Genomic DNA, 15,442 nt, shown 5'->3' with positions numbered 1-15,442 from the left:
TGGAGACCAGTGGCTCTGGAGACAGTGGGGGGAGTGAGGCTGGAGGGGGTGGAGGGGACACCAGCGTTGGCGGCGGGGAAGCCAGTGGTGGCGGTGGGGGTGGTGATGGTGATGATGACGGCACCACGATCGGTTGCAGTGGCACCACCATCGCCCATTCCACGACTGGTATAGATCTCCTCCCCCTGCCGGGCCTGGTGGCGTAGACCAAGGAGCCGTCCCGCCGCCGAGGCTCCTTGAACTTCACCACCTTGACGGCGTAGCGGGATTTCAGGGGCAGGGGATCCCAGGTGCTGTTGGCCGCTTCCAGCATCCCCTCGATGACCTCCTCGTACCCTCTGTAGACACAGTCCTCCTCCTCATCCTCAGGCGCTGAGGTGGTGGTGGTGGTGGTGGAAGGGCATCTCCGGAAGAAGGAGAGACAGTCAGACAGCAGCCTACTGCAGCTGTCACGGCGCTGCTGTCTTCTGATCTTCCTCTTCCGTTGCTTCTCTGCTTTCTTCTGTGCCTTCCTCTCCTCAGCGGTCTCCTCAGCGGTCTCCTCGCGCGGCGTTGTTGGCCAATCCCAGCTGGTTGATGGTGTGGCATCATCGTAGCAGGTAGGCCTAGTAGTGGTGGTGGTGTAGGCATCACCATCCTGGTGTACATCCCCGCAGGTGACACACAGGAGGCATGCCAGGAACAGGGCACGGATTTGGCGGCCACATGCCCCTCCTCTCCTTCTACCGTGGCCTTCTCTGGCCATCTTCTTTCTTTTTTAAATGTTTCTCTCTCTTTCCTAAAAAAGGCACCAGTCATATCAGAAGATATACCATTATGCAAGATTGGAAAAGCACTTTCTCAGGCCTATTATTGCTATTAGGCCTATTAGGCTATTATATTAGGCCTATTATGAGAGAGGCCTAGGCTACTGGGGTTAAAGGAGCAAGTATACCAGGAGCATGAATACCAATTTAATGAATGTAGGCCTATTTGTTTATTAATAATAAATGAAATCTAATAAATTAATCGATGTGTGGATTGATTGGTTGATCAATTGACTGATTGATTCAGTCATTCATTCATTCATTCATTCATTCACTATGAAGTTTAAGAGGACATAGGCCTACCGTATCTGGACGTTCTGCTTGCTGAAATGAACTCATTCACTTATTTGTGTTTTTACCTTGATGTTGGACTCGACATTATAGACGTCATTATAGATTTTCGATTGTGACGTAGCGTAGTGGAGTGCGCAAAGAATGTAGAGCGCTCGACTCTCAGTACGCAATGTGCTGCGTCTATCTCGTGATAAAAGCAAAAATGTATCCACTAGACATAAGCCCGCCTAATCTGAATCTGATTCTATAGCCCAAAACTGAAACTGAGCGATTCCCTCCATAGACATGACATAGACATCCTACGGCTTATCGCTCGTTCTAGCGCCGCGCTCTAGCCAGGCCATAGGCTAGGTCTATTAGGCCTTGGCTATTTATTTATTTATGTATTTATTTATTTATTTATTTATTTATTTATTTATTTATGTATTTATTTATTCGTTCATTTGCGCATGCTATTTATTTTCTTTTATTAACAGAAGAGCCGACAGTATATAACACACGGGCCAATGCTTAGTAAAATGTTGACCCATCCAGGAAGCCTTTTTCCCCTCTGATAGGCTATAGGCCTACTCATGCAACAGTTGTTATAGGCTACAATTGACTTTATACTTGACCCTATCCTTGGCCTACTTGGTTGCGTTGGTCATGGTACGAGAAGCCTTAAACCCGACTAACATCATGCATATCCAGACAAATCGTCACGTTTAATGACTAAATGCACTAAAATAGCAAATACTTTCGAGAGGGACAACGCTGTGAAAATAGCAATGCCTTAAGGCAGAATTCTATAACATAACCTTCAAGGCAACAAATTTGCATTGTTGGAACACTTAGGCCTACCTATTTTGATTGTTTTTAACATGTGACGCATGCACGGGCATATTTATAAAACGTGCATATTCATTGCGTAGCCTATTTATGGTCAAGAGTTTAGTTGTAGTATCAAACCATGTCACTAGAGAGCGCTGTCGTTTCACAAGTGTTTTACTGCACAAAACCAGGCTGCATTTTGGTGTTTATTATAGGCCGTTTTTATTGTTCATCATTTCACAAACATCCCATAAAACACGGGAAAATACAGACTGATATCTTTGCAGTAGGCCTATATTTTGGTTTAAAAACAGCTACCATTCAAAATCTCAAACGCATTTAATGGAAAAATACTATACAGATCTCCAATATTCTGTGTTGACACACTGGTCAAACAAGTCCAGTTGCACCTTATTTCACTTTCTTCAGTGACCTATCTCAGTCATCTCATTTTTTCTGTAGTGATGTTAGAGTTTTTGTCAACCAGTTCCTAAGAGTATCCACATTCTTCTCCAGCCACATGATGTTCTTCTCCACATTCTCAATGGCCACCTGAGTGACACGCAGTTGGGAAGACTGCTCTTTAATGGACTCGAAAAAAGCCTTGATCTGAAAAGTGTGATAAAAAAAATAAAAAATAAAAATAAATTAGACCACTGCTTGCTTTAAGGTAATGAATTAAGGATGAAATAATGATGTTGAATTACTTACATCCTTTAGTTCTTCGTTTGATGAGAACTGGCCTGTTGTGCCGATTATAATGTTTCTGATGCTGCCTGATCCCAGCTGAAACCTAAAGAAAGAAATGGTTTACAGATTTCACAGGACAAATTACTGTAACGTTGTGGTATACTTAGCAAAAACAATATGCACAGCCCATATCGGAATTGTTTAGCTGCGTCCATTTAAATATCAAGACTGTCATATGTTTTCTTCCATTGTAAAGAGACGCACAGAAGTGCAAATAATAGGCAATATTTTGCAGTGCTAATTCAAAACTTTGTTTTGTCTTTTTCGACTTTATTTGAAAGGACAGTGTGAGAGGTGGACAGGAAGCGAATTGGGAGAGAGTCAGGGAGGGGTCGGCAAAGGACCCGGGGTCAGCGTCGAACCTTGGTCAGCCCCATGACAGGCGAGTGCCCTACCGGTTGGCCACGACAGGGCTGTTAATTCAAAACTTAGAGAGTCGATTTAACATCTTCTAGTGTATTTGGTCCTGGAGTACTCATAACTGTGATAACTTAACACATTGTATTTTTTTTTTTACTGTTCAAGGACAATGTTGCTGGTCATCATTTTTGGATGCAGTACATGCAAATCATTGTTGAACAAAGAGTAGCTTCTTAAAATGTCCACTTACTTTTCCACCAGCTTATCCCAGTTGTTCTTCACAAAGTTCCATGCCAGCACAGTTCCCTTGGGGTTTCTAGCGACTGTGTAGATTAGTGAAGGCAGCACCACTGTCTTTATGATCTGGCCCTCCATGCCAAGGTACAGTAGCCTGTGTCCAAAATAGTGCCATTTGTTACCTTGAAGCTCATATGTAAAACAACACACACACACACACGCTCTCTCTCTCTCTCTCTCTCTCTCTCTCTCTCACACACACACACACACACAGACACACAGACACACACACACACACACACACACACACACACACACACACACACACACACCAATAATGATTACACCCCTTTTGAAAAGTAACATTTTAACAATATTTCAATAAAAATACACAAGTGATTTCCAAAATATATGACGGTTGCCACAGAATGACATATTTTTTTCCATTTTGTGAAATTATGGTGGTTCAAAAGTCAGTACATCCAAGACTGATTGGCGCGCACTAGTGTACTGTACGCCTATGAGAACTTCTGTAAATACCTTATCAACTTAGTTGGATCTTGGCTGGTCGTGAGAGCAGAGAGTATTTTCTCTTTCTGAGCTTCTGACATGGACGTGGTGTACTTCTCCAGCAGGAAATCCCATCCCTCTGGCTCCTGAGCACCAATACTGAAGACCGTCTCAGTCACATCGCCTGGCAGACTGTCAAGTGGGAGGTTAAGATGGGCAAAAAAAATATTTACATGATATTGTCAAAGTGACAGGATGCAATCTTTTTGAAGGTTAATGGATGGGCCTTAGATCAAGAATGACATGGTATCCCTTTAAAAGGATTTTCAGAAATGATATAGTATTGTGTGTTGATTGCATTCCTGGTCATGTACTGTAGGTGTGAAATAAGAAAAACGAGATACAGTACAGGGCGAGGTTTCTTTTTTAAAAAGAAAGATATGTTTAGGGGCTTCTGGGCCTTCATTGACAGGAAAGGGAAGACCACGACAGGAAGTGAGTGAGGGGAGAGAGATGGGGAAGGATCGGCAAATGACCCGGGCCGGAATCTAACCCCGGTTGCCGGAGTAGCAACCCAGTGCCCTACCATTAGGTCGCGGCAGGGCCAAGGGGGCAAGGTTTATTGGAATAAATTATGAGGGGTTCAGATGCATAACCCCCTAACTCCATTTCTGAAGACCTGCACTTCTATATTTTTAGAGAACCCAGTTGTTGGTTTGGTTTACATTCATGTACTTGATAATACATATAAATAGTTATATTACATAAATAAAATAAAAAATGTGCAATTTAAATAGCTTTGTATTAAATAAAAATGAATTAAGATTATTTTCTGAAAAGGCACTTAGGGGGTTTTGCATCTGACCTCTTCAAATTATGAAGGGTTGGACCCACCTCAGTGTACCGTTGGATGTCTTCCAATCATTGAAAAAGCATTTGGCTCTCTCGAGGCAAGGGGAGTATGCCAGATCGCAGGCCATGGAGAGCACCTCGGAGCGCAGTCTCCTGTCCGAGATGGAGCCCTCGTCACTCCACTCCTGCCTGTCTATCAGCCCTCGGAAAAAAAGCAGGATGAAGTCCTGCAAAAAAAACAGTTTAGTTTAGGTGTGTGTGTGTGTGTGTGTGTGTGTGTGTGTGTGTGTGTGTGTGTGTGTGTGTGTGTGTGTGTGTGTGTGTGTGCGTGTGTGTGTGTGTGTGTACAGGGCCGCTGACAGCATTGGCCGGGCCCAGGACAAGTCGTCTGAAAGGGCCGCCCAGCCCGATACATACAATGTCATCTGGCCCCCCTCTCTCCCTGGACCCAGGATAACTGCCCCTTCTGTCCCCCACTTTCAGCACCCATGTGTGTGTGTGTGTGTGTGTGTGTGTGTGTGTGTGTGTGTGTGTGTGTGTGTGTGTGTGTGTGTGTGTGTGTGGGTGTGTGGGTGTGTGTGTGCATACGTGCATGTGCTTAAATGCAAGCAGAACTTGACACACAGTTAGTGTCTTAAAATTGAAAATTGTGTATTTTGATGCAGAAACTTACTTTCACATTTTGAGTGACCTCTGACAGGCCTCTTTTCTCTACCATTTTGTAGGAAGTTTCCAGATATCCAAGGCCTTCTAGGAGTGGGACATTATGGGTCTCAGACTGGAGGTAAGTGATCAGGTCGAGAGCAGTGTTGAGAGACAGCTGTCCAGCACTGTACAGGAAAAAATCGCAGTATCACAACTATGAAGTTGAATTCAAAGCGCTTTCAAAATACACATACACACCAGGGCTTGTTTCCACCGGCCACTGTGGCTAGTGGTATTCCCGAGGGACTATGTACCCTTTCTGCTAGCCAGAATTTTGTCCGTCTTTTTTCTTTACAATACTCGTGCATTTAAATAAAAACAATTGATGCAACTTTGATTTGTCAAACCAAAGAATAAGTTACCTGTCAAAGTGGCTAGTGAGACAGAAATTGTCACAAGCCACAGCCCAGCATTTGGCCAGTTTGTAGGTGCCAGCGTCAAGCCCTGATACACACGTACACATTCCCACATTCACACACCATGCTCTGGGGTTGTCCGGTGTTCAATCACACGAGAAAGTGCACACACATTAAAGGGGTCAGCTGTCCCTCCCGGGCCCAGGGAGATGGTCATTACATTGACTTTATTTGGTGGGGGGCCCTTTGAGATGACTTTGTCCTGGGCCCAGTCAAGGCTGTCTGCAGCCCTGGTAACCCATTGTCTCTCCCTTTACTACCTGCACTAGTAGAACACAACGTTGGTCTTACGTGACGAGCTGAAAAGCGTTGTGGATGAGATTGGCGCGATCCTTGTATGTGAGAGCGGTGAGGTTGTGCTTCAGAAGTCTGCTCAGTCTCTCCCAGCCGTCCCCCTCATAATGGACAATGTAGTAGCCATTCATGTCCGAGTTGAACTTCACCCACTCCACACTCTCATCCAGGTCCAGAACACCTGAGGGGAAATCAAGGATATGCTTGCTCAATTCAGTTCAGTTCAGAAAAACTGTCAATTTGATTTGACAATCCTAGTCTCGGTCAATAAATTAAATAAATAAAAAGCAATTAAAATAATATATTTTTTAAATCAATGTGATCAGACATGAGAAGGCTCATTATGAAGACAGGGAAGCGGTAACTCTTTATTTTAAGGTCCACATGTCAGCTACTAATACATGCCTAATTACTGTCTGTTTACGTGACTTATCAGATATGTGTAGAGTAGAGAGTATCGTTTATTGATCCCAGGGGGAGATTAGGTGTTAGGCCTACTAGCTCCTAATTCAGATCATATCAGTGATAAAGGTGTTATTGGCAACAAACAATACATTTGTGAATACACGTCTCACAAATGATTGATCATTTTGCTTTACATGTATCTTAGAGGTCACTTATTCAGACAATTAGGCATGTATAAGTCAAGTGAAAGCCCACCGAACCTCCAACTCCCTTTGGCATTGGCATTGTGACACAGCACTCAAGTGCATACTGCACACAACGAAATTGCACTTATGTCTCACCCATGTAGTGGGCCGCCCCCAAAGGCGCCCCAAGGGAGCAGTGCGGCGGGACGGTACCATACTCAGGGTGCCTCAAGGGCGGGTTATGCTTCCTACTTGTGCCACAGTGAGCTTGTCGCAGCCATGATGCAGTTAATTTTGGTTTATGCCCTGTTTTGAAGCACGGTCTGCGCGATGTCATTCCACGCTGAAACTGCCTTCAATACAAAGAGTAAACTAGACGTGTCGGTTGTTTTTTAGCATCACAGACTCGACGAGAATGAAAATGAAACATTAAATCTTTATATCACGTGCATGTTTGATCGCACTGGCAGCCACAGTGGTAGTTTGGAACAAAGAAGTGGCTCATTTGTGAGGACGAAGCGGAATGTTTCCTCGACCTCGGAACCACTGTTCAACTGTCCAAATAACTTCAGCATCGTAACTTGCAAGCGCATGTGTTGTCTTTGGTTCGTGTAAATAAATCAAACAACAAAGCACGGGCAACTTATTTAATGAAGACAGAGCAGGCTGGTCGAGAGGCATGGGCGTAGATTTGGGTAGGGACGGTCGTGACATGTCACAACCAATATTCAAGGGATATAAAATAGTCCCGACCAATTTTTGACATATTAATTAAAAAAAACGAAATAACTGAACGAAAATCTACATTGATTAGTTTAATATTTCAATATACTATGCAGTCGTAGCATTCATTTAAAAAACATTTTAAATTGGCTAGTTAGTGAGCTATGATGACCCATGCCGCTATTGGCTGCAACAAGCGGCCAGGCGGAAGCAGTGGTCCACGCTGGTGGTGCTGAAAAGTGAACGCATCTGTCTGGTATTGGAATTAAACTCAAACGGCATGAATGTTTCCTTCTGAATTTGACATGTATGAGCCTCAGAGATACCAAAAAGAAAAGGACGACTGGCATAAGAAGTTATGCTACCTCAACAGTAAACCTACGGCCCCATAAGATTTCATCTATGCATGTGTTGCATCGTTCGGTGTTTAGGTAAGATAAGCGTTATCCTCCTACCCTCCCTTTTGAGTGCAAGTTTTAACGGTCTCGTTGTAGCCATCGATTAAGCCCTGGCAGATGCAAATAAACATGGGAATGAATGAATGAGAGAGTCATGGGAAGATGCTGGAGATGCTGCCGTTTGAAATAGTTGCTGTAGCCTGTTGGCTATCCACACACCTCACATAATGCATGCCATAATTGCAAAACATTCCGACTGTCAAACTACTCGATAGCTCAATGCGATTTATGCTTGCTCATTTCGGTTGCCGCGTGCCGCGTGTGCCGCATGTTGTAAAAAGTTTGGCAAAAGAAATTAATTTCAAGTTGTGATTCCTCTGACATTCTAAGAATAAAAGTCAGGTTTTAGATATTGTCAGGCAAAAAAGAGTCGTTTATTCTCCCAGGACAAAGGGGCTCGGTCTTGATGGAGCTTGTTGACTGCTTTTACAGAAAGTAGCCCAAGAGTAGCCTGGCCTACGTCTTTAAAGGAGCCGCTACCCTTTTAAAGTCAGATACAGATATTCTCTCTCTCTCTGTCTCTATGTCTCTCTCTCTCTCTCTCTCACTCTCTCTCTCCCCATTGTTATGTTGTCCAGACCCATTAGAAATGCTTAGTCGTTGAAGCAATTTTGTTTAAATAAATGTTAAATAGAATTATCTCTGTTGAACATGTAGGCCTACCACTTACTGTATAGCACTGTTCATTTTGGGAAAAGGATATGAGCCCTGGTCTAATGTGCCACCTGGTTTAAGAAACAGTCTTCCTTACTTATAGGCCCTAGTCATTATTTCGGTAGGGCGCATAGGCCTATATTGAATGAGCCTAGATTAATTTTATAATACCAGTCAGATTACTCTAGATAAAGAATCTATGTAATTTTTATTATTTTTTTTAATTTTTTTGGTTGAAGTTGTCCCTACCAAAGCTCAAGCCAAACCTACGCCCTTGTCGAGAGGACCAATCAGAGACCTATTTTCGCCCTTTCACGCCGTCGCTCCCTGCGTCGAGACACAATTTTGGGGAGGTGCCCCAGAGTACCTGCGTGATGGGGGGGGGGGCTTCACTACGTTAACTGCGCGGCTCACTGCATTACGACGCAGGGACGCTGGACTGGAGGCATAAACCACCCTTCAGTCATGGAAGACAGCACTGGTTAATTACTCCCCCCACCAACCTGGCGGGTCAGGAATTGAACCGCCAACATTTGGGCTATAAGTCTCACACCCTAACCGCTTTCCCATGACTGCCCATAAGAGGCTAATATGTGAACATTGATATAAAGTATCAAAGAAGCTACATTCTGAATCGATGTTGGTTGTTTTTTTATGTGTGGAGGAATGTTAATTACCTGTCTGTGTGTCTAGTAAATGCCTCATGTCACTTTGCGAGTGGCTTGTTTTGTACGTGAGGGGGATGTGCCACAGAAAGCTGCAATTAAAGACAACATTCAATTAACAATTTGCATTGGTTTCCATCCCATTGCCTGGAGATTTCTGCTCTCATAAGCCCAGGGGAGCCACTACAAATGTTGGGCCCCATGAAAGATTCAAATTTTGGGCCCCCAAAATGACAAATTATATTATCAGCATCCTTCCAGGGCCCCTGTCAGTGCTGTCGAGCCCTTGGAATCACACCTTTCCCCCTTCGCGGCACCCATGCATAAGCCCACCAATAATCTCTCTACAGCATATACCTGCAAACCTGGGGTGTGTTTCTTGAAAGCGTAGTTGCTAACTACATTAGCTACTGTGTTGTTTTCAATACATTTTCCCATTGGCAACTACCCAAGTTGCTAACAGGCTGACAACTTCTCTTCCGAGAAATGCACCCCTGTTCTCTGGCCTGCATGCATTACATGCTTCACAAACTATTGGACAATAAACAAATGGACATGAAAGCAAAATGGTTTCCCGGCTGTAATACAAAATCTCGCATAGTGACTGTTATATTGTACAGGTAACAAAGAATACCTAATTAACTAATAATAATTAATCCACAATAAACTCCTTAAGTAAGAAGAAATAAAGCTACGGTAAATTTCTTATTATTTTGTAAAGAAGTAAAGTTTACACCAGTATTATTCTCACATACCCTTTTTGCATAGACGGCCATAGAGGGTCAGTGGGGTGGGTGGTTTTGATGAAGCGCTCCTGTGTGAGGTACAACTTTGAGCCCTCCTGCCTCACCCTCACCAGGGGAATACCTCTCTGCAGCGTCCATGTATTCATGATGGTCTTTAAGTCCATATGCTCCCCCGTGTATCGATACTGCACACAATTGTGAAACACGAGAATGAATAATTATCCTCTTGACTAAAAGGCCTGGCAAATCCCCTCTTTCTGAAATTAAGATATCAGTATTAGGTCATTGGAAGTATAGAGTTTTGATTACATTTACCGCATTTTTCGTTGCTTGGTTACCAGTGTAGCAGTATTCTCCCGAGGTAAACTCATCCTCTGAGCATGTCTGTGAAGATAATAAGATAAACCTCAGCTACCATCTTTTTTTGTAAAATGTATGTAAATATATATTTTACATTCATATTTTTATACAACAAGTCATATTTATGATAACAAAATAGATGGAGAAGCATACATTGGCCAGGCTGTCCCAGAGGTCTTCATTTCTTGCGTTCCTGTATCTGAACCTCTTCAGGTATCGCACGATGCCACTCTGGAAAACTTCATCCGTGAGAAAGTGTCTAAGCATGTGCAGAATGCATGCGCCCTGTCACAGCCAATCAAGAGGAGATGATTTGATAAGGTGATGTAGCCTCTAGAATCTTACCAACTTGATTTAGTTGGATATGTACAGGGTTACAACTAAGGCACTGCAAGACGTATAAGGCGTATACTGCAGATATTCCACACAAACATCTTTAACATGTTGAGCTGTACTTTAATTGTTCGTAGTATATTGCAAAGGGTTCCATTTTATCATACCTTGTCATAGGAGACGGTGTCAAACATCTCTTTGATCTGGGTGGGGTTATCTGCCGGGCAGGATATTGGTCGAGAGGAGTTGAGAGAGTCTCGTCCAATGGCAGCAAAGCAAGTACCCAGTAAATAGTCTTCCTGAAATGAGATGGTAAAATTGTGTTCATAGAGGGGTTCAGGGCCGCTGACAGCTTTTGCTGGGCCCAGGGCAAAGTCATTTGAAAGGGCCCTCCATTTAATACATACTATACTGTAATGAAAACCCAATTCTGGCCCCCCTCTCTCACTAGGCCCGGGACAACTCACCCCTTTGTCCCCCCTTGTCAGCTTCCCTGGTTGGATTGGTTATGCAGTAGCCAGTTAACATTAGGAAAGCAGGCCTTTCTCAATCAGCATGCATCACAGCCTCAAAAAAAATGTTCATGAAAACATACCACATTTAGGTCTGGGTATGTCGCATCGACAGAGACGAATTCCATGTATCTGGCGAACCCTTCATTCAACCATATGTCGTTCCACCATTCCATTGTTACCAGGTTTCCAAACCACTATGACAGGAGATGAAAAAAACAGTGGCATTTATTCAAATCATGTGCATTTGAAGATATGGTGTCTGTGGTGTCATATGGTTTAATTGTCTGTGAAGATTTAATTCATCCATGTCATGTTATCCAAAGATTTTAGTGGTATAAGCAACTGTAAACTACTTCCTTTCGAAGGTGGTTTACAGCACAACTAAACTCTTTGGATTACATTTCCTTCCTTGTATTGCACATTTATTCCCATGTATTGTTCAACAGCCAGCCTGTACACCACCACCAACAACAACAAAAACAGCAACAACAGCAAATGACAAACAAACACAACCAATCCCAGACCTGATGGGCCAGCTCGTGTCCTATCACCATGGTGACCCAGAGCTGGTCGGAGGCGGATGAGGAGGCCGTATCCAGGAGCAAAGCTGTCTCCCTGTAAGTGTTCAGACCCCAGTTCTCCATTGCCCCCGACTGGAAGTCCGGGATGGCAATCAGGTCTAAAGGAAGTATATGAAGAGTTCAGATGAAAAAAAAACCCTCTAACTCCATTTCTGAAGACCTGCACTTCTATATTTTTAGAGAACCCTGTTGTTGGTTTGGTTTAGATTTATGTACTTGATAATACATGTAAATAGTTATATTACATAAATAAAATGCATTTTTGATAGCTTTGTATTACATAAAAATGAAATAATATTATTTTTTGAAAAGGCACTTAGGGGGTTTTGCATCTGAACTCTTCATATACAGTATATTATAAAAATTGACATCATAAGCCACCCTCAGTGAAATAGTCCAGGATAGCGATCAATCCTAATGGGCAGTCACGTCGCTAAGTCTCAACCATTAGTGGTTAATTACGCTCACTCTGTGCTTTAAATAATTACACAGGAAAGAGGCATTCAAGTAGCACAAATAAATGCAGAATAGACAGTTTCAGATACAGTAAGTGATGAGTGCAGTTCTCTTGCATGTGACTTGAGGTGTAGGAGATTGGAAATGTATTCGAATCAATAAATAGTAGAACTGGATTCATTTTTATACAGCATAAAAAAACTGTGAAGTGTGAGGGGATAAGTGCTTTCAAAGTGACAAGTAGAGCGAAATAGTGGAAGTGGAATACTATAAATGTCACAGAATTATGCACAGTATTCATGTACATACGGTATGTAAAAAATATTGCAGTTTCTTGCAAGTGACTTTTCCCCTTCCCTCACTCACTGCTATTTCCCTTCACTCACCTAGCTTGGGCAGGGGATAGTAGATGTTGAAATACGTCTCATAGAACTCTAGAATCTTCAGTGCCGCCTGGACAGCGTAATGGGTTTGGTGCCACTTGTCTGGAACGGCGTAAATCGAAACCTGAGGACACACACACGCACGTGCACGCACGCACACACACACACACACACACACACACACACACACACACACACACACACACACACACACAGAGAGAGAGAAATGCTCACACGCGTACATCCCTAACAGTAATGGGTTATGGAGAGGCAACACACACACAGGCCAACACGTGCTCACATACTGTAGATAGATTACTGCTGTATGACTGCTGGAACAGAAGCCACCCACCCCCTCAAAAGCTGTAATAATCCTAAAATCGAAGACACTGTGTCAAGCAAGGTTCCAATCATTTATCACACACACATACACACACACGCACATGCACACACAGGCACACGCACGTATGCTCACAGACACACACACACACACCCATGCACACACACACACACACACACACTGGTGGGAAATGATAAGCATGCAAATTGTTCATTCCACCTAGTCACCCTGATCTGCAACTGCATACCCAAAGACATGCTGCCAATGTGTCATGTAGTCAATACTGTAGGTTACACTGGTGACATAATTAGGACGAATATACAGTGCTCTGCAATAATGTGTACAACCCTGTTAAAAAGTAACATTTTTAACAATATTTCAAATAGCACACAAGTTATTTCCTAAATGTGTATAGAGTAGCCTACCTTTAATATCTGTTAATCTTACAAGAGAAAAGTCGTCAGCTCAACAGATGTTGTATTAAAGCTCCCTTCATCGGGCATGCTGATGCGGGAGAGCTTGGTGTGCAGACTTCATTTTTCTCCATGTGACTTTTCTAGTCCTGCACCCACGATTTTTTTAAAGCTGGATGTGTGTGTGATTTTTTTCTGTTTCATTGAAATGTTGTTCAAAATGTTACTTTTCAAAAGGTGTGCAGTGCACTCATTATTGCAGAGCACTGTAAATTTGAGGATGCTCCTCCTGACTCACTCTGAAAATGCTGTACCACAGTGAGAATAATGTTAAATTAAAAATCATGTAGTGTGAGACGAATCAAGTTGATATTATGAAATGGTCCAAATGATGTTCTTTAATGTGACACAGTTACCATTTCATAATATCAACTTGATTCGTCTCACACTACATGATTTTCAATCCATCAACTGTATCAAAATGCTATTTAATGCCATGTTAATATTTAATAAACTTTTAATTACATATTATAAGATAATACATAATACGTAGTTTTGCAACAATTAGTATTTCTATAATGGCTAGCTATGCTCCAAAATCTGTGTTTGTGATTACCGGAACAAGGAGAATGGCCTTCCCACTACAGTAGGTGGTATCGAAGTACCCTCCTGTCACCTACCTCTACTCCAGATGAGGTCCTGCCAGTCACCCATTTGAAATCACACACAATAAAGGCCACCAGATAGGTGCTCATCTGCACACTCGTATCAAAGTGGTCCTCCAGAAGACCATTGTCCAGCTCCACAGTCTGCTCCTAGGAGAGGAGAAAGGAGATAGTTACTGACTGGCCTAATTAGCTAGCTTGATTAGTTAAAGGATATTTACTCTATTGAGCCATGGCCATGGTTATAAATTAGCTGTTACCAGAAAAGAAATTGCCAAGTCGTAATGTGTAGCTAATGTGTAGTTAAATGTGTAATGTGTAATGTAGATCTGTGTGGCTCTGTGTAATGTTGTAGTAGTGTAGCAGTATGGTAGTTAAAGTGGACATGAAATACTAGACAAAGTTTTCCTCATTAGAAATATTGAGTCTTAGTCTATCCATTCGAGTTGCCTTAATAGTGTCAGTGACACTGGTTAAAATATAATAAGTTTGAGAAAGATACATTTTTGCAACTGTGTAGCGCCATCATGTTCCACGGCAGAACGTTACATCACTGGGTGTGTTGCCTTGGAAATTCTACAGTAGCAAGCATCGGAGACGGACACAACGACATTTAGAGATTTGACTATTATGGAGAACGGTAATAAGCAGAGGACAAAGGGAGGGCATTATTGTATTGCACCTGGCGGCAAGAATAAATTTTACCGTTTAACGGCGAGTAAGAGCAATGCAGTTCATTTCCATCACCTGCCCTTGAAGCGCAAAAGGGTCCTCCACCGTTGGTTGGCCGCGCTAAAGAGGAAAAACCCTCCTGTCAACAACTATGCCGGTCTGCAGTGACCATTTTTTGGATGAAAATTACATAGAGGAAAAGATATTTGATCCATCAGGGCGTCTAGTGACTAGGTCCACCAACAGGCTTAAATTGGACGCAACCCCCTCTGTGTTCAATTTTACACCAATACAAAGACACCAATATATATCGATTAATTAACCATTAGTTATCCGCAGCCAACTCTAATATAAGGGTCCCAAACCCCAATATTTATGTATTATTTATCCATTAGTTATGCCTTACTTTTGTATTAACTAAGTGTTAATTTTGGTCCTCAGTTAAGTATGACCTGATAGCTACTTAACTATTAACTGTGCCCTTACTTATCTATTAGTTAAATAATAATATGCTATTAACTTTTAACACAAGGTAATAGTTATCTAATAGTTAAGTAACTGCTTACTAATGTTCAACATATGCATTAATATGTGTCTAATGTGGCATTAAGTAATGATTATTAACCCTTACTTAAGTATTAGGTTGTAGCTACTTTACTGTTAATTATGGCCCCTTATTTGGAAGTGTTACCAGTCTTTTCAATAACTATTACAGCATTCCATTGGCGGAATGTTAATTATGAGGTTACATGGAGTTACTTGTGGATCTTAATAAAGGACAGTGATCACGGTCACATTAATTTCTGTGTGTTAGTCAACACAGTCTCATCCCAACTCATCAATTTTTGACTACC

The 15,442-nt window shown here is 42.4% G+C and overlaps 2 protein-coding genes across 6 annotated transcripts in view; one reads left to right on the top strand and one right to left on the bottom strand.

Annotated features, from left to right (window-relative positions):
• Window positions 1-1,839: 1,839 nt before the first annotated feature.
• Window positions 1,840-15,442, bottom strand: part of erap2 (endoplasmic reticulum aminopeptidase 2) — a 17,798-nt gene continuing 4,195 nt past the window's right edge. Inside the window, exons 5-20 of one of the 2 annotated variants that reach the window (XM_063195112.1) lie at window positions 13,932-14,066; window positions 12,502-12,622; window positions 11,603-11,757; window positions 11,159-11,272; window positions 10,731-10,862; window positions 10,384-10,515; window positions 10,180-10,254; window positions 9,880-10,055; window positions 9,137-9,216; window positions 6,032-6,215; window positions 5,293-5,449; window positions 4,662-4,846; window positions 3,798-3,959; window positions 3,271-3,411; window positions 2,622-2,703; window positions 1,840-2,519 (exon numbers count right to left, since the gene is read on the bottom strand). In XM_063195112.1, coding sequence (XP_063051182.1) covers window positions 2,358-2,519; window positions 2,622-2,703; window positions 3,271-3,411; window positions 3,798-3,959; window positions 4,662-4,846; window positions 5,293-5,449; window positions 6,032-6,215; window positions 9,137-9,216; window positions 9,880-10,055; window positions 10,180-10,254; window positions 10,384-10,515; window positions 10,731-10,862; window positions 11,159-11,272; window positions 11,603-11,757; window positions 12,502-12,622; window positions 13,932-14,066 — 2,193 coding nt within the window. In that variant the 3' untranslated portion in view covers window positions 1,840-2,357. The remainder of the gene's footprint in view (window positions 2,520-2,621; window positions 2,704-3,270; window positions 3,412-3,797; window positions 3,960-4,661; window positions 4,847-5,292; window positions 5,450-6,031; window positions 6,216-9,136; window positions 9,217-9,879; window positions 10,056-10,179; window positions 10,255-10,383; window positions 10,516-10,730; window positions 10,863-11,158; window positions 11,273-11,602; window positions 11,758-12,501; window positions 12,623-13,931; window positions 14,067-15,442) is intronic. The other variant, XM_063195113.1, reaches the window with a different exon arrangement.
• Window positions 11,609-15,442, top strand: part of LOC134445946 (uncharacterized) — a 16,575-nt gene continuing 12,741 nt past the window's right edge. For all 4 annotated transcript variants that reach the window (XR_010034368.1, XM_063195115.1, XM_063195117.1 and 1 more), the window contains exon 1: window positions 11,609-11,695. The gene's annotated coding sequence lies outside the window, so the exon portion shown is untranslated. The remainder of the gene's footprint in view (window positions 11,696-15,442) is intronic.

The sequence above is a fragment of the Engraulis encrasicolus genome, chromosome 3, assembly GCF_034702125.1.
Source record: "Engraulis encrasicolus isolate BLACKSEA-1 chromosome 3, IST_EnEncr_1.0, whole genome shotgun sequence".
Lineage (NCBI taxonomy): Eukaryota > Metazoa > Chordata > Actinopteri > Clupeiformes > Engraulidae > Engraulis > Engraulis encrasicolus.
This window is presented reverse-complemented; position numbering and strand designations above follow the sequence as displayed.